This window comes from Setaria italica, chromosome IX (genome assembly GCF_000263155.2).
Source record: "Setaria italica strain Yugu1 chromosome IX, Setaria_italica_v2.0, whole genome shotgun sequence".
NCBI lineage: Eukaryota > Viridiplantae > Streptophyta > Magnoliopsida > Poales > Poaceae > Setaria > Setaria italica.
The window spans coordinates 49615606-49632958 of record NC_028458.1 but is presented as its reverse complement, the minus strand read 5'-3'; the positions used below and the strand labels follow the sequence as shown (position 1 = coordinate 49632958).

At 51.6% G+C, this 17353-nt stretch overlaps 4 protein-coding genes across 4 annotated transcripts; 3 read left to right on the top strand and 1 right to left on the bottom strand.

Moving 5' to 3' along the window:
- The first annotated feature begins 1158 nt into the window (after nucleotides 1–1158).
- Nucleotides 1159–2190, top strand: LOC111258481. Its single transcript, XM_022829786.1, has one exon. It carries the CDS (start codon nucleotides 1159–1161, stop codon nucleotides 2188–2190), a length of 1032 nt encoding a protein of 343 aa, XP_022685521.1.
- Nucleotides 2191–4987: 2797 nt separating this feature from the next.
- On the top strand, nucleotides 4988–7418 carry LOC101753126 (ABC transporter G family member 16). Its single transcript, XM_004986998.1, has one exon. The coding sequence runs from the start codon at nucleotides 4988–4990 to the stop codon at nucleotides 7262–7264; it is 2277 nt and encodes a 758-aa protein (XP_004987055.1). The 3' UTR covers nucleotides 7265–7418.
- A 2766-nt stretch (nucleotides 7419–10184) lies between these two features.
- LOC101752714 lies at nucleotides 10185–11101 on the top strand. The gene has a single exon (XM_004986997.4). It carries the CDS (start codon nucleotides 10217–10219, stop codon nucleotides 10949–10951), a length of 735 nt encoding a protein of 244 aa, XP_004987054.3. The 5' UTR covers nucleotides 10185–10216; the 3' UTR covers nucleotides 10952–11101.
- Nucleotides 11102–11883: 782 nt separating this feature from the next.
- Nucleotides 11884–17341, bottom strand: LOC101782141 (the record flags this gene model as incomplete). The annotated part of the gene is given in 4 exon segments (XM_004984730.2): nucleotides 11884–13471; nucleotides 13630–16253; nucleotides 16345–16408; nucleotides 17247–17341. Coding segments are annotated over 3 exon segments (3630 nt in total). The 3' UTR covers nucleotides 11884–12489.
- Nucleotides 17342–17353: the final 12 nt, after the last annotated feature.

The window sequence follows — 17353 nt, the reverse complement described above, 5'->3', positions numbered from 1 at the left end:
GTAAGTCGATAATAGATTTACGACAGGAGACACACATGTGCTCAAGTCCACTCACGAGACGGACGTACCCGGTAGAGCGCGGCCGCCGAACGTCTCTCCGCTAGATCCCGCTCGCTCTCAGGCCGCCATCAAGTCGCCATCCAGCCTACGATCGGATACCGAACCCCCCAGATCTCCCGCCCAATTCGCTCGTCCGCCGTCAGCCTCTCGCGCCCACCAGCGCAATTTTGCGCCCGCCCGCGCCAGCCGGCTGCCGGCGCTAGCCCGCGCCCGCCCGCGTGGCCAGACGACGCGTGACGGGGGCGAAGTGGGATGCCCCCGTCCGCTCGTTTTGGTGGGACGGGGGCATCCCGCATCTGGAGGGTATATTCCCTCGTAGGGATGTCCCCGTTCCACCTGTCCTCCAACCAAACGCGGGACGAAGTGGGATCGTCCCGTCCCGTCCCACTTCGTCCTCGCAACCAAACGCACCCTTAGAGAACGGGCGGTGTTGGCGGTCGAGGCTTTCCAACCGTACTAAGGCTGTAAGGCAATACAAATGGCCTGTAAGGCTGCAACCTGCAAGCCTGTAATAGCAAACTCTGGACGCCCTCCCTCTGCCACTGGTGTCTTCCAATGTGCAGAACTTTTAACTTCCTTTTAGCCAAGTAATTTGATCTCCTCTGTCAGCACATTATCACATCATTTTTCAAACAGAATGATGCCATTTCGTGGTGTACAGCGTGCAAGTATTACACGGAACAAGAAGTATTGGTTCTCGTACAGTAAAAAACTGGGGAAAATAACGTGGAAGACCAAGGCCAATGCGAACTCAGAACCACCACACATATATATGCGCATGCCTAAAAATCCCAATTTATCTCTTCGCGGAGTCGGAAGTTTATTAGATTTTGTTCGCGTAGACATACGCGAATCCGCCATGCCGGACCCCGCAACAGCCGCCGCCTCCCGAATGCCGCCCAGCCCTCCCGCCTGGGCCCTCCTGGAATCGTTCGCGCGCATCGGCGACCGCAGGAACGCGACCACCGCTACGGGCTTGACGAGCGCGCCCGCCGCGCCGTGCAGGTGTCCTTCGATCTCGCCGACCCGCCGGGAGTCTCTCGCTGGTTCGTACACTGCCCCGGCCTTAAGAAGCGACACGGCTTCCACGGAGCGCCCATGATCCTCAACGCCACCGACTCCCTCGTCGTCATGCTCATGGCGTTCCGTCGCGGCAGCGCTCGCGTTTTCGATTACTTCGTCTACAGGGCCGGACTCGGGAAGCCGTCGCTCGACCTGATCCCGGGGCCCTCCTGTCCAGAGATCGGCCTCCTTCTCAAACAGGAGGTCGGCGTCGTACCCTGTGGTGCCGGCGGCGAGCACTACGCGCTAGCCTTCCTTGTCCTGCAACTCAAACCCCGCGTGGCGTACGACGTCCACGTCTTCTCGTCGGAGACGCGGGCGTGGAGCGTCAAGGCCGCCAAGGTTGCCGCCGACCCGGAGACGACCTGCCGCTACCACGACGTGGTGATGCATAGCCCGAGCAAGGCCGTCGCCGCCGGAGGGGGCTCGCTGGCCTGGATCGATCTCTGGCGTGGTATCCTGCAGTGCAATGTGCTCGACGAGGACCCCGTGCTGCGGCTGATCCCGTGGCCCGTCCCCTCCCCCCGCGACGAAATCCTAGGCATGTGCTCTGCACATTCGATCCGGGACGCGACGCTGAGCAACGGCGTGGTCAGGTTCGTCGATCTGAAGTTCGACGACGACGACGGCGCCAGCGTCTATCCCTACAGCTCCGGGGATGCCACGTGCACTGGTTGGACGGCCACGGTATGGGAGAGGAGCATCAGCTCGAAGGATTGGAACAGGCGCTTCAAGGCTGACATCGCTAGCATCTTGGCCACGGACTCGAGTCACTCTGATTCGCTGCGAGAGGTGTGGGACGACGAGGCGAAAAAGCGCGGCTTGAGCAAGGTTTCGAGTGCTCCTCCAACGCTGAGCTTGGGCGACGAGGAAGTTGTTTACTTCATGGCGAACCTTGTCTCAAACGAAGCGTTGGTGCTTGCTGTTAACGCCAGAGAGGAGAGGCTAGAAGCGGTTGGACAAACCGCGTTGGGACTGGCTTGCTCAACATGTAACTTCCCCAGGTTCCTTGATTCTAGCCAGCATAGCCCAATAGAGAGGGCAGATAGTATAGCACCTGTTCTATAACTTGACAGATTACAGTTGCATGCTGATATATCCGGTCGCTGCGACTTGAAGTTTGATTGTCCACAGATCACACTGCAAGCAGTTGGCATTTTAAGTGATTATAAATCAGATCATGTCTAACAATAAAACCACCAGAAAAGAAAACAACAATGGAACTAGAATTCAACATGTATTTTTGCAATGCTTATTTTAGACAAGTTAAGCATCCCACTGTAAAAATTAACAGGTTTGCTTATGATTTCCCTTAAAATTGGTGGACTTTATTTCTATTTTGGTGAGCTGAATTTGCTGTAAGAAACTGGGCTGCGTGCGGAAAAAAGTTAAGCGGTAAGCAATCGAAATTAGCACTACTATTCTTCGCGGGAGAGCGACGGTCACGCTTAACATTTGCAACCAATTAACTAGGTACATATCTGCAGATGGCTCTCAGTCTCAGGTGACGTTGGCTGGATTGGAAGATCAATAGAACCCAGATTATTTCTTTGGGATCGACTTGACCCGGAACACTCTTTTAGTTAACTTCAGACGAGTGCGTCAGCTTGTTGTTTCGTTAGGCACCAGCTAGCACGGTCAAGAATAACGGTAATAATACAGGAAACATCACCCCCTTTTAGCTAAGTGATAGAATCGCGACGCGTATTTGATTAGTAATAAATTGTGTTAAGTTTGATCGACGTGCACTGCAGCTATCTTACGCACCAAGAAAGTCTGACTGAGACCGGGCTATGCAGTTCCGTTCCATGTGCAGAAATGCGGCTGTGGAAAATATACTGAGGATTATCGGATCCTTTAAAATGATGGTCCACTGAAATGTCAATGGGAGGAATTTCCTTGTGACTTGCTAACTTGACATTCGAAATCTTTTATCATCAGGCAAAGTAATTGACATGCACACACTGCATTTGTTTTCTCGAATCTCGATGAATCGAATACTATTCATGTGACATAACTCTGAAGATAATACACGACGTGGTCGGGGCATAAATCGAAGGTCCAACACACAGTGCTGAAACTCAGCACACTTGTATGCACACCAGCACTTGAATTTTCACAATAAGAATGCACTCCTAGTTCGGATGTACAGTTGCTTTCCTCTGGCTAACTGTCCGAATCCCCAAAACGCAGGGTTTCGTCTGGAGGCGCCGACGACGTGCTGTCGACTCGTCGGCCGGCCATTGCTGCCGCGATTAGGAGGCAGCAACATGACAACGAAGGGAATGTTGCCGGTGTCTGCCACGCACGCCTCCGCGGTGCCGCAAATGCTAACGCAGCTAAGCACTGTCAGGGCACGCAAGCCCCGCCCTGCCCGGAAATTCTCTCGAGCTGACGTCCGGCGCGGAGCCGCGTCCATTCAGCCTATCAGTTAACTGAGGATCTGAAAAAGCCTGATGGAAAGCATGCTGCTGGCCAATTGCAGTTTATAATTTTCCAATCAAGTCATGTATGACTGGGGTGTTAATCTTTTTTCAAGGTTTTCTCTACCAGGAAGCAAATTTCTGTTGCGTATGGACAAAAAGGGTGGAAAGGATAACTAGGCATCCTAGATAATCTGGGAGCCTGAATCGAGTGGAGTCTTTCCTTCCTGCATCGCTTCAGCCATGAGCTGAGAGCCAAGCTAAACTTAGGGCTCGTTTGGTGCGGCTTAAGCCGGCTCCAATTTCAGCAGTAGCGTATCGTAGCGCGTGCCGGAGCGAAGTCGGGTAAGCCACCTTTTTTTCTCCACTGGCTTCCCTTCTTCCTAATTTATTTTTTGCCTCATTTTGCGTTCCAGCTTCACGTTACAGTGGAAAACAGTGCAGCATAGTGCCCGGGCGAGAAGCCAAAGCTGAAGCCATGCTAAATGGATCCTTAATTGAATCGAGCAGGGCGTCGTTGGATTGGGTAGCGGCCACGCGGCATTCAACGGGAGCAGGTCCCACGGATTCGACTCTACGGACCATCCCACGCATGGCCCGCTAAAAGTTCCGATCCCGTTTTCTGCGAGGCGTGTGGCATCAACACAACTAGGGTTGGCAGAAAAGCTCGATCATAGGGTTGGCCCGTCTCAACATGGCTTGACGTTTAAATGAACCGAGCCAAGCCTCAATTTCAGCTCGTTTTCTTAACAAGCCAGCTCGTAAATTGCTCGTGAGATATTCGATTAGCTCACTAGACTCGATAAAGATGAAAATACCAAAAATAATTTTCATCAATATAGTTATATTACTATTATTGGTTAAAATAAATATGTTGTTCAACATGTAAGTAAAATCTAAGTACTAATTAAGTCTATTTCAAGTCTCCAAACATCTATATTATCCTAATTTATTGACTTATGTTATTTATTTTCATAAGATCATCATAAATTAAACTTTTAAATATTGTTAGTATATTTGAATTATCATATATTGGTAAATGTAATCTTTAATCATAGATTAATGTTCAACAATACTATGCTCGTGAGCCAAACGAGCTGGCTCAAACTTTCAAACGAATCGAGCCAAACTTATTAGCTTATCAATCTTAATGAGTCGAGCTGAGCTAGCTCATTATCAAACTAGCCAAAACAAGCCGTGCCTTAACGAGCTGAGCTGGTTCGTCTAAGCACAGCCCCGTGTGTCACCTATATACGCGCGCGAACATGCTTGAAACAAAAGTCTCATAGTTCTCTGCCGCCGCTCTTCCAACGCCCTCGTCGGAAACAAAGCCTTTGTGCACCGTGACACTGCTCGCGTTCTGTTGCATTGCTATTCATAGCTGGTGAGCGACTGAACAAGGCACTCTAGGTTGGTTGTACGAGTGCGTGCAAGTGTGCAACATGTCGAGTGACTCTGGTGACAGGAGGGTGTGGTCGACGGCGGCGGCGCCGGTGGAGGCGTCGGACGCGCCACCGGGACGCAGCTCCCGTACCCCGTCGCTCAAGCTCAACCAGCTTCTTGCGCTCCGCTCACCCAGCTCGGTGTCCAAGGCCACCACGGACACGTCCGGGCACCTCGTCGTCGACGTGCATCCAACGGCCACGTCAGATGACGGGGATGGGAGTAGCAGGCCTGCAGATGATGCCTTCATCGACCGCCCCGCCGTGCACTTCGTGCTGGCCTTCGACGACCTCACGTACAGCGTGAAGCGGCCGAGGAGCTCGTTCCGCCTGAGCCGCCACGAGGGGACCGGCGCCGACGGCGCGAGGACGCGGGCGCTGCTCGATGGCATCTCGGGGGCGGCGCGGGAGGGGGAGATCCTGGCGGTGCTCGGCGCGAGCGGTGCCGGCAAGAGCACGCTGATCGACGCGCTCGCGGGCCGGATCCAGCGGGAGAGCCTCCGCGGCGCCGTCGCGCTCAACGGGGAGGCGATGGACGGGCGCCTGCTCAGGGTCATCTCGGCGTACGTGATGCAGGACGACCTCCTGTACCCGATGCTCACCGTCGCCGAGACGCTCATGTACTCGGCCGAGTTCCGGCTCCCGAGCTCGCTCTCCGCGTCCAAGAAGCGTAGCCGAGTGCAGGCGCTCATCGACCAGCTCGGCCTCCGCGCCGCGGCCGACACCATCATCGGCGACGAGGGCCGCCGCGGCGTGTCCGGCGGGGAGCGCCGCCGCGTGTCCATCGGCATCGACATCATCCACGACCCCATCATCCTGTTCCTCGACGAGCCCACGTCCGGGCTCGACTCCACCAGCGCGTTCATGGTTGTCAAGGTGCTGCAGCACATCGCGCAGAGCGGCAGCGTCGTGATCATGTCCATCCACCAGCCGAGCTACCGCATCCTCGGTCTCCTCGACCGCCTCCTGTTCCTCTCCCGCGGTCGAACGGTGTACTACGGCCCACCGGCCGGCCTGCCGCCGTTCTTCTTGGAGTTCGGGCACCCGATCCCGGACGGCGAGAACCCGGCGGAGTTCGCGCTCGACACGATACGTGAGCTCGAGGGCACGCCGAACGGGACCAAGGAGCTCGTGGAATTCAGCAAGTCGTGGCAAGAGAAGCCGCTTTCGCGCACCATCTCGGCCGCGAGCTCGGGCCCCGAGCATAAACCGTCGCTGACGCTGAAGGAGGCCATCGGCCTAAGCATCGCCCGTGGCAAGCTGGTGTCCGGCACGAGCCCCGGCGGCGGAGGCGGCTCGTCCACGTCCGCGAGCACGGCAAAGGTGGCGACGTACGCGAACCCGTGGTGGGTGGAGGTGTGGGTGCTGACGCGGCGGGCGTTCACCAACACGCGGCGCACGCCGGAGCTGTTCCTGATCCGCCTGGGCACGGTGACGGTGACGGCGTTCATCCTGGCCACCGTGTTCTGGCGTCTGGACAACACCCCCAAGGGCGTGAACGAGCGGTTCGGCTTCTTCGCCATCGGCATGTCCACCATGTTCTACACCAGCGCGGACGCGCTGCCCGTGTTCCTGGTCGAGCGCTACATCTTCCTCCGGGAGACGGCGCACAACGCGTACCGCCGGTCGTCGTACACGCTCTCCAACGCCATCGTGGCGCTCCCGCCGCTGGTGCTGCTGTCCCTCGCCTTCGCCGGCATCACCTTCTTCGCCGTGGGGCTCGCCGGCGGCGCGCAGGGGTTCGCCTTCTTCGCGCTCATCGTGCTCGCCTCCTTCTGGGCGGGCAGCGGGTTCGTGACGTTCCTCTCCGCCGTGGTCCCGCACGTGATCATCGGCTACACCGTGGTGGTCGCCGTGCTGGCCTACTTCCTGCTCTTCAGCGGCTTCTTCGTGACGCGGGACAGGATCCCGAGCTACTGGATCTGGTTTCACTACCTGTCGCTGATCAAGTACCCGTACCAGGCGGTGATGCAGAACGAGTTCGGGGCGGACCCGGGGAGGTGCTTCATGCGCGGGGTGCAGATGTTCGACGGCACGCCGATGGGGAGGCTGCCGGAGGCGACAAAGGTGAACGTGCTCAACGCCATGAGCCGGTCCATGCGGGTGGACTTCAACAGCAGCTCGTGCATCACGGCCGGGCCCGACGTCCTCGCGAAGCAGGCCGTGACGGACCTCGGCAAGTGGGCGTGCCTCTGGATCACCGTGGCATGGGGGTTCGTCTTCCGCGTCCTCTTCTACCTCACGCTCCTGCTCGGGAGCAGGAACAAGAGGAGGTGATGGCTGCGTGCATGCAGCACAGCGATCGAACTAGCAATGCGGCTCGTGCTCTCTGGAATTCTGGATTGATCATCGCGTGTGATGGTTACTACAAATTGTGTTGCACAAGTAGTATTGATTAATTCGAAAACCATTCTTAAGATGATGTCGAATCCCGTTTGATGAGACGGTACAAACAAATGTATTTATATACTTTTACGGTTTTTTACCACCTTATTGAAAATTTGAAATGTACCATTCTCTAGACTACAGTGCTTACATAATGCATGATTTGTCCATTCACTAATTAAACAGTGAGGAATACTCCGTCCTTTGTACAGTGCTCTGTTTGATTGACGGACCAGAAGTCTCGATGCTTATCCACTGTTTATTAGGACTTCATAAGTTCACACAGAATACAGCAGTCGAATCGACCTTTGCGAGGAATATAGTTTTGACTTTTTGGTTATGAAATCATTGCTGTCAATTATTCCGTACGGATGAGGTAAACTAATGGCTTCGCGGTTTGACTATTCAGTCGGGCCTTCATAGTGAACACCACGGCATGATCTGCGCTGAAGGCAAATTACATTTGCCGTAGTCAGACTTCAACTCATTTATTTTTTCCGTCCGAATAAACAAGTGTTCATCTAGTCATCCGATAATGGGTTTAGGAGAGCAAAGATGCTCTTTTTATTTTTTTTACACCACTAGATAAAAATGTCTAGTCAAGATTGATCCATCCTCTCTGACACTTCTCCTTTAATAAACTTCTCCACATAGTCGCCTAGAAAAACTAAAAAAAAGAAAATAGACATATGAAGTAGCTGCAAGAAATCGATGCTCGTAGCCTAAGAGAGGAGGGGTGAATTAGGCAACTTAAAACTTTAACCTATAGTTTTCACTACTTTTGCATCAAACTTAAACCGGATCATGCTATCAAGATGTGCAACTATGGTTGATCTAGTGCGAAACCCTCATCCAAAACAAGTTTTGCAATCTAGAGCCAATCCTAGCAAGATACTACACTAAGAAAGTAAATGCACACAAATTGCAAGTATGAAATGCGAAAACGTAAAGGAGGAGATGGGGGAAGCAAACTCTTGACACGATGATTTATCCCGTGGTATCGTAGGCACTAAACCACCACTAATCCACGTTGTTGAAGCACTCACACAAGAGTATTACTTCCCAGTCACCAAGTCTCTCCCGGGACACTCCTTGACTTGCCACAAAGGCTTGGCCACTAAGGCTCACGCCAAGTTCCTTGGTCACCTTGATGCCATCTCCACTGAGGAGCTTCTCCACTAAGGGGTTCTCCACATCCCCCGCACACGGTCGTCAACGCTACTCCACACCAAACCGGAGGGTCGAAGACTTGCTAGCGAGCCATCAAGGCTTCGAGGCACCGGCACACCTAGTACAGCTGTGGTTCACTCCTTGAACCGATCACAAGGTAGGCACACCTTGCACTCTCTCTTCTATAGGCCTATCCTAGCACTAATCACTCTTCTAAGTTTGTGCTAAGCCTTTGAATAATCACTTATGCACTTTAGGTGGCTTGGATGTGTTTTGATGAGTCTTGATCTCCAATGAACTTCTGAACACTCCAACAACCTCAAATGGGCGAGTGGAGGGTGTATAAATATCCCAAGGCATCAAAGAGTCGCTGCTCCAATGTCTAGTTAAAGTGTAGCATCGGATGTTCCCATGGTGTCATTTTGGTAGCATCGGAACATCCAGTGCAACTAGCCGTTGGCCTCCCTGCGCCCAAGTTCTTCACTGACACATCAAAAATTCATCCGACGGTTCATCTAATGATACCGTTGAAACATTCGGTGCTGAAGGACTTCTGGTCAAAACCTCTTTGGAACTTCACAAAGTAAATATACTTTGTCCGACGCCTCCAACTTCTGACCATCGGATCATCCGGTGTCCTAGGGTTTTCTTCGTCTTCTCTACGAATTGCTTTGACGCATGTAAAATACAGGCCGTTGGATCATCCGGTGCACTTAACTTTTTCCTTGATTTTCCCGTTGTACCAATTGCTCCGATGATTAGTCCGACGCTCGCTCCGGTGGACCATCGGAACATCCGATGGTACTGAATTTTCTGATTACCGCCACTTGCACACTGAAAATACCGTCACTTGGATTTTCTCTATCATTCGGATGCTTGATACCATAGAATGATCCTAGATACCATGGTTTGGTCACTTGAATACCCTAGCTCAAATACTTGAATACCATAATTTGGATACCAAGAATACCATAATTTGGATATCAAGAATACCATAGCTTGGATACTTAAATACCATGATTTGGACCTTACCATGGTTTGTTTTGCATATTTGGGACCTAGAAAACCTGAACATGCTTATCAAACTATTAGTCCCAATGACTATATTGTCACTCAATCACCAAAATCACAAACTACGGTCTAATGGGGCCATGTCGCTACAGTAGCCATGTTAATCTACATCTTATGTATACTAGTTATTCTACACCAGTAGCTATGCTATGCTGAATTACTCCACAAAACTACAACAGTAACTATTGAATGTAATTACTAATACACTATTACTAAACGCAGTTCAGAACACTCGGTTCAGTAGTTCACGGTCACTATTGCTAGTAGTAAGCTGGAGTGTAGAATAATATTCCACACCTAAGCAGTGTCCTTTGAAGTAAGCATGTCCTTCGTTTTGGTTGACATGTTGTCTTAACTAATTAACGCAAATCGTGCTCATTTGCTGGACCTGATTCCTCAAGGCCCATTGAAGATTTAGCACATACAAAGTGCATGTGAAGAACCGAATTGTTCTCCCCCGAGCTCACAAGAGAGGCGGCCCAAATGAATGTGACAGCCTGACAGGTGACAGCGACGCCGTACAAGAAGTCAGGATGCGATTTCTCTGCCTTTTTGGTCCGAATTTTCCCGGAAAAATACCTCATCACACGACGGCCACGCTGCATGAGGCAGTTTTCAACGCACCGTGCAGCCACCGGAGCCACTCGCCTACCAACCAAGACCCTATCCAAAACCAGAGGCAAGCCAAGCCAAAGCTTCGACGAGACGCAAGCTGCAAGCCTGCAGCCCGCCGCTCGCGCCATGAAGTGCTGGTGCGTGCACGCGGCCAGGGGAGGAGCCATGGCGACGCCGCTCTCCAGCCCCTTCGCCCCCACCACCATCCTCCGCTCCCCGCTCCGGCATCGCGCGCTGCTACTGCCGTTCCCTCCCCGCGCGGCCTCCTCCGGCGAGGACACCGCGGAAGCAGTGGCCGACCAGGAGGGCCCGGCCACCACCAAGACGGCCACCGCGGACGACGACTTCGAGGAGCGCGTCCTGCGGATCAAGTCCCGCGTCGGGCCCAAGAAGCGCGGCGCGCGCAAGAAGAAGGCTGGGGCGTCCGCGCCCGCGAACGCCGTGACGCTGCCGCCCGTGCCGCTGCGGGAGCCCCGGTCGGCGCTCGGCGCGCCCGTGGAGTTCGGCTTCACCGCCTACAGCGAGCGGCTCAACGGCGCGCTCGCGGCGCTGGGGCTCGCCGCGGTGCTGCTCGTGGAGCTGGGCTCCGGGCAGGCCCTGGTGAAGTACCACCAGCCGGCCACGCTGTTCCTGCAGGCGTACACCGTCGCCGCGGCCGCCGCGCTGTTCGTCAAGTACGAGAAGGAGCGGATCAGCACGTGGCCGGGGCCGCCGGCGAAATGAATGAGCTCTTATCGGGGATTTTTTTGTTCTGGTAGGGTGCATCCTTTCTTGTAATTTTACCTCTCGATGTGTCATGCCGGAAAATATATATTGTGAGTTGCGATAATTGTGAAATTTTTAACAATCTGAGTAAAGAAAAGGCTTAATTAATCTTTGACAGTCGTTTAACACTTTACATCCGCCACCTTATGCAAAGTGATTGACTGATTGTGAGGCAATCCGAGAGGCATGTGTTTGCTTGGACTTTAGTCATTCTGAGGTTGGGCTTCTTGGTAAGAGCCCAGCTGTTTGATTTCGCCATTCCTCCATCGTCGTCTTTGCTTTGCAATTTGCACTTGAGATTTGCCCCCCGGACCGTCACAGCTAGAGGCCTTGTTGAATGCTGATTCTTCAAGTTTTGGCCTCGAATTTGTTGCTGAATCGCTCAGTTCATGGAGGCTTATCAGCCGGAGCATCATCGTCAGGCCCACATATACTGGGACCGCTGTGGCCGCTTCTCAATCCAATCCCATGCCGTCGCCCCGCCGCTCTCCACGGCATCTCGCGCACCTAGTCCGCCATGAATTCGCGCGGGCGCACGATAGCCACCGTGGGACCAGAAGCTCTCGAGAAAACCGAGCACGCGCGTGACTTCGCAGACGACGACACGGCGACTCGCCCGTCTCAGCCCAACGCCGGTCAAAGCGACGATTCGCCGAGCGACAAACCAATCGATTCTCATACGCTAGCTCGTGCATCCGGATCACGTCAACCCCGGCGGTCGCCAGCACGGACAGACCAACCAAAGCTCGTCAACCAAGTCAAGCACCAATGATACACATCGATCCGCAAGAGCACGGCAGCAGCGGCTGCTACGCCGCTCCTTCAAGTTCCACGCCCGATACCTCCACAAATCATGTGGAGTTCCAGCAAAGTCACGGTCCTCGCGCACCTTTTCCACGGCACCACTGTGGATGGGTGCCAAAAACACACAAATTTTTATTCGGCGCATAATGCCCGGCAGTTGTGCAAGTACAACCATTGAATAGCAAGGTCCAGCGAGCGAGGCCAACCAAAGACTGCAACGACGGAGACCAGACCACAAGGGTACGGTCCCACGGCAGCTTCTCCCCACCAACTCCAACCAAATCATAGAGATAATGTCTTCAATACAAGAGCCGTACCAGCACCATGCTTGTAAAAGTATAGTGTAGCTTTTGCCCAGAGGTTCGTCTCCTTGCTCGATTCCAGCCAGGCGAGAATAGCACATGCCGGAGGCTTGTCCTCGTTCACTTTTAACTTGCCTGAAATTTCAGTGTCTTGACCTCCACGAGCACGAGCAGCCCAGCTTATCAAGCAGGATCCAGGGCTGATATTTAGACGGTAAGTTTTGGAAGCTGCAGGTGCATGTAGATATCACACCACAGCACCATGTTTTCCTGAGAAACGAATGCAACAAACAAACCAATATATGGAAGAGAAGACGCCGGCAAAACAGTGTTGGGAGTCAGTCCTCCTAAAGGCCAATGTCTTCTGCATCAGTCGGTTATTGCTGTGAGTCAGTACCTCCTCCTTTTCGGCCTACCATCATTTGAGTCACCATCTCGCCAACCTTGATGGGCACGGTGCCTGTACCCATCCTCTTGCTCTCCCCTCGCTCTATCGTGGGCCATCCTATTTCTGAAGCGGCTATCATGCTCCCGTGGACCCCCACCGGCTTCAGCAAATTCCATGTCATCCTCTGTATGGTAGGAGAGCATCTCGTCTTCATCACTGACCGAAGACCGAAGATATGTTCTCCTCTCTGTATACTTCCTTCTACCAGTGAGTTCCTCTTCTGCGTGGAGTTCAGCTAGATCAGCAGGATGCAGTAGTGGCTCAAAGGCATCCCCTTCCATGCCTCGTCTCCTTGCGTTTCTCTGCATGCCTCCTCTCTCATCATGGCCTCGACTGTGACGGCAGTGGGACAAGTATGGTCTCTCATTTCGCATTAATGGCGGTGATCTGGGCATTGCTTCCGGTGATCGTCCACGGTGGAAATGCACATGGCCACCCCTTCTTTGTGCAGGGGAGTGGCTCCTATCTCTCTGGATGAATCCATGGTCACCTTGGCCACGGTGTCGATGGGAACGTGGCATAAAAAACCTATCTTCCATCATGTCATCTGGGAGATCTTCTATCTGCCCATGAGCCAGCAGCCTATGGTCTGGAATCTCTCTCCCATGGAAGCCGTCAATGTCCACCTCTCTCATGAGGGAGTCGGGTGGTGGTGAACGCCGCCGCCTATGTGGAACCCGGTTCAAATGCCCAGGTTCATCTTCAAATGAGCGTCTCCTGCCACCAATAGGTTCATCAGCAAACTCATTTCTCATTCTTGGACCTCGAAAGTTCCTTGGATGGCCACGGGGGCCAGCACCCCGCCAACCACCACGGTGATCTGTCATTCGTTGGTTGGTCATGTCAGATGCATGTCTGCCACCATGCCATTCTCCATTGTTCTTTTCCCGCTCAGACTCCATGAACCTCTCCCATCTTTCATTCCTGTAAAAAAGGCAAATAGACAAAAAGGGAAAAGCTTTTGTAATTCTAGCCAAACATGAAAGTATAAAACCATGCACACCTAGGCACCACATGCAAGGGGACATCGAGCCATGATTACAGCAGTATCCCACTATGGAAACAAATGACATGAATCATACCTGTTCACATAAGCATGCCCCAGATCTCTCCAGTGTGACCCAACAAGCTGTCCATCTCTTTCATTCTGTAGAGGAGATGTCTTACATAAGTCAGGTTGGAATTTGTCATGTTCTAACTTTTCAAATGCTGACTTGCCCTTGGTACATTCACTATGTGGTTGACTGCTTGAAGCCCCGTCGACCTCTGAATCTTTGCCCAGTACTGAATCTCTTCGTTGCAAATCTGAGTGTCTAGCGACCTCTTCATTTTCAGTCTGATGCTCCATCTTCACAGCAGCAGTTTTTGCATGGTTCTCATTAAAACTTGCAGCTTGTTTGCCATGTGGAGACATTTCTGACTTTATATCTGAGCTTCTATCCTTCTCAAGGCACAAATCTGAAGTCTTAGGAGATTGCCTAGTAGGTTGCAGTTTAGGGGCAGTAGATTTTTGCAGAGCTGATGGCCTTTGGAGATCTGTTGAACCAGAGCCTGTGGCAGCCTTAACATCATCCATGGTATTGTCAGTTTTAGTCGGCGGAGAATTCTTACCTGAATTCAATGATTGTTTGTCTTTAGATTTTTCGGTAACAAAAACCTCATTTCGATGCCCCTGCTCACCTGCATGGCTGACAACACTGACTCTGGTTTTAATACGCTTGTCACCATCAACAGCCTGCGTATTGACCTTATTTGTCACAGATGAGCAGTCCTCATGCATATCACTGTCTTGTTCTTTCTTTAGCTCTTTGCAAAAGTTATTGGCATTGATATCGTCCTCCTTAGTGGTCGGGCCATTCCCCAATGACTCACCATGAGGCTTATTTGTAGTTGGAAATCGTGAAACGGTATTACCCTCATCATCTGAACAGTCCATTTCAGCACTCCCTTGTGACATACCATCAATAGTAGCATTGTCCCGAGAATTAGGAAGCAAAGATTTAGCTCTAGGATTGGAGGAACCTTGCAATGCACCACAAGCTTCATTAGCAGCACAGGGCCTCCTTGTCGTATCGGCATGAACAGGAACATGTCTAGCTGGTGGTTTGCAAACAGTAGAAACGGAGGGCTGACTGGAAGATTCACATAATCCAACAGCAGGGCTGGCAACAGTACTTAGTGAAGGCAATGATTTTGCTTCCATTAATGATGCAGAATGACCACCTACTGGTGCTACCACAGGATTAGTGGATTCTTCGCGCTTCACATCTATTTCAACTTCAGGAACAGCAGGCATGGTCTTAGCTTGGGTAATATCAAGCAAACTTTCAGCTGGTATTGGAACATTATCAGTCGCTACATTAAGCCCATCATGGATACCGTTATTCGGAAAGATTTCAGAATTCAAATCAAACCCAGCTCTACTGGGAACTTGGGGTGGACTGTCAGTCATTTCAGATTCAGCGCAATTGCTAGCTGGCACAACACTTTGTCGTTCTAATAGATGTGCCTTTTCAGCACCCTTAAGAATATGCTGTTGGGGTGTTTCTTCAGGTTCTTTCTTCACCAAATTATGAGATGTCATCTGATCAATTCCAGAAACAGTTGCTGATGTAGTATCCTGTGGATTTGCATTGCAGGGCCCAGGTGTAACGATTTTCTCAACCAGCACCTTATCTGACCCCGGTGTAGAAGCTGTCTCCTCACTGCCCTTTTTGGAACTTCCGGCAATTTCAGAATCAAATAAAGCATTAGGAGCACCTAGAGACTTGCATTCGTCCATGGGCTTACCAAACAGAGATAGACTCAGTTCTGGAGCAGGAACAAGTCCTTTCCAGTTTATCCCTAGCTCAGGTCTAGTTGGTGGTTTAAGTTGCAAATCTAAGGTAACATCAGCTGGCCCACACTTATGAGAAAGCCCAAATGAATTAGACATGTTCACAGTACTGCCAACATTTTGACCAACTCCATTGCTTGTTGTAGAAATGGGTGCCGCTGGGGCCACCTGAGCTTTCTGATGCTGAATTGTTCTATGGTGAAACAACCCATTCCCACTTTCATGCATTGTAGGCAAACCTTCAAGTGAATCAGCTGGGTCCAGCGGCACATTCAGATCCAAGTTAGGTAGTCTCCCATCGCTACTGTTAGAATAAGAAGAGGCATTGAGTTCACTTGCAACATGAACATTATTGTGGGCTTCTGCTGAAGAAAGGCCGGAAAGAGCTTGGTCTACTTTCTCTTCCTTCACAATAGAGCCATAGTTACTATCTTTGCCATTTTGACGAGATGGTAACTGTAAATCCAGAGCCAAAAAATTTTGACGTTGCGATTCAACAACTGGTGGAAACCTCCTTGCAGCACTCTCCGCAGAAGGGATCTCACTTGATGCATTAAACAGCCCTCCGTGGCCACTGGTCATTGATAGCGAAGTAAAAGACCTGTTGGCATGGTCCTGGATCTGAGTATCAGTGATTCCCTTACCTTTGGTGATCACATTTGTATCTGATTTAGCAATATTGAAGAATGATTCATGGCCACAGCCTGCCCCTGTAGCAGAAACAGGCATATCCTTCACTGGAGAAGGAGGCTTTATTGAGAGCGGCATGGAAGACGCAACAGATCTATCAGACAAGAGAACTGGCCTCTTCTTAATAGGCACACCAACTGCCGGCTCACCCAATCGCGGTACAAGTCGGTGGCTGCAAACCTGCTCATAAAATATCCAAGATTTTTACACAAACACGAAAGAGACGTCCAAACAACCTGAATTGACCTCCAACGAGGGAGTTTCTGAGTACCTCTTCCTTCTTCGCTAGTGACATCTTGCCGTGTCACGGACAATCAGCCGATAGTATGTGCCCTCTGGTACAAATCGTAGTCAGTTCCCCAGATTAAGTGGAAGAGAAGGCAGCGCACAAGCGTACCAACCGACAATAAACAAGCAGATGGTAGGGTAGATCAAAGATATTACTAGAAGCAGTGAAGCACCGTGAAGGGAAAAAAACATTTGTTCTTAAAATACAAGATGAAATTATTAATGAACAAGTTGAATTAAAGACAGTACGAGTTTTGTATAGGAAGAATCAAAGAGGTAGACTGGAAGAAGGCAGCGACAAACAGATCTAACATGGGTTAATGATGAATTGATTGTGCACACAACATAACGGCTCAATTAGTGCAAACACTACAGTCTATAGCATCACTGAAAACTCAGACGAATTCAATTCTTTCCCGGACCCTGCAGCTCGATTCATTCATTGGTGACAAGATGAGGCTGATGAGCGTAGGGAGATCATAATCGGAAGCAAAGCAGTAGCCTAGGAAGGGACAAGTCGCACACACCGCAGCCGTGCTGTGCAGAAGGAACCAAAAACTTTACCCAAAGACGAGCGAATCCACGGCCCCGCCCCGGAGCTAAAAAAGCAAAAAGATCACACGCTTGCGTGGAAGAGAAGCATCCCAATATACCCCCAAAATTCAGTAATCTGAAGAGAAGAGGTTCGCATCACAGCTCATTCAGGAAGATCGCTAAATCTCACCGAAATGGATCCAGAAAACCAACCAAAACAGGAAATCAAATCCGCCATCCCTCTCCCACCCCTCCACCCGCCGGCGGCGGCGGCACCGCGCAAACAGTATCATTTCACACGACTCGAAAACAGAAAGAAGAAACTAATGGCGGAATAGAAGGAACAGGTACCTGATGTGATCGCCACCAGTCCACCGTCCCCAGAGCTCGCTCAGGCTCAGTGCGGCCGGCACGAGCAGGCGCAGGGACGGGCGCTGCGGCAGTGATAAAAAGGAGCG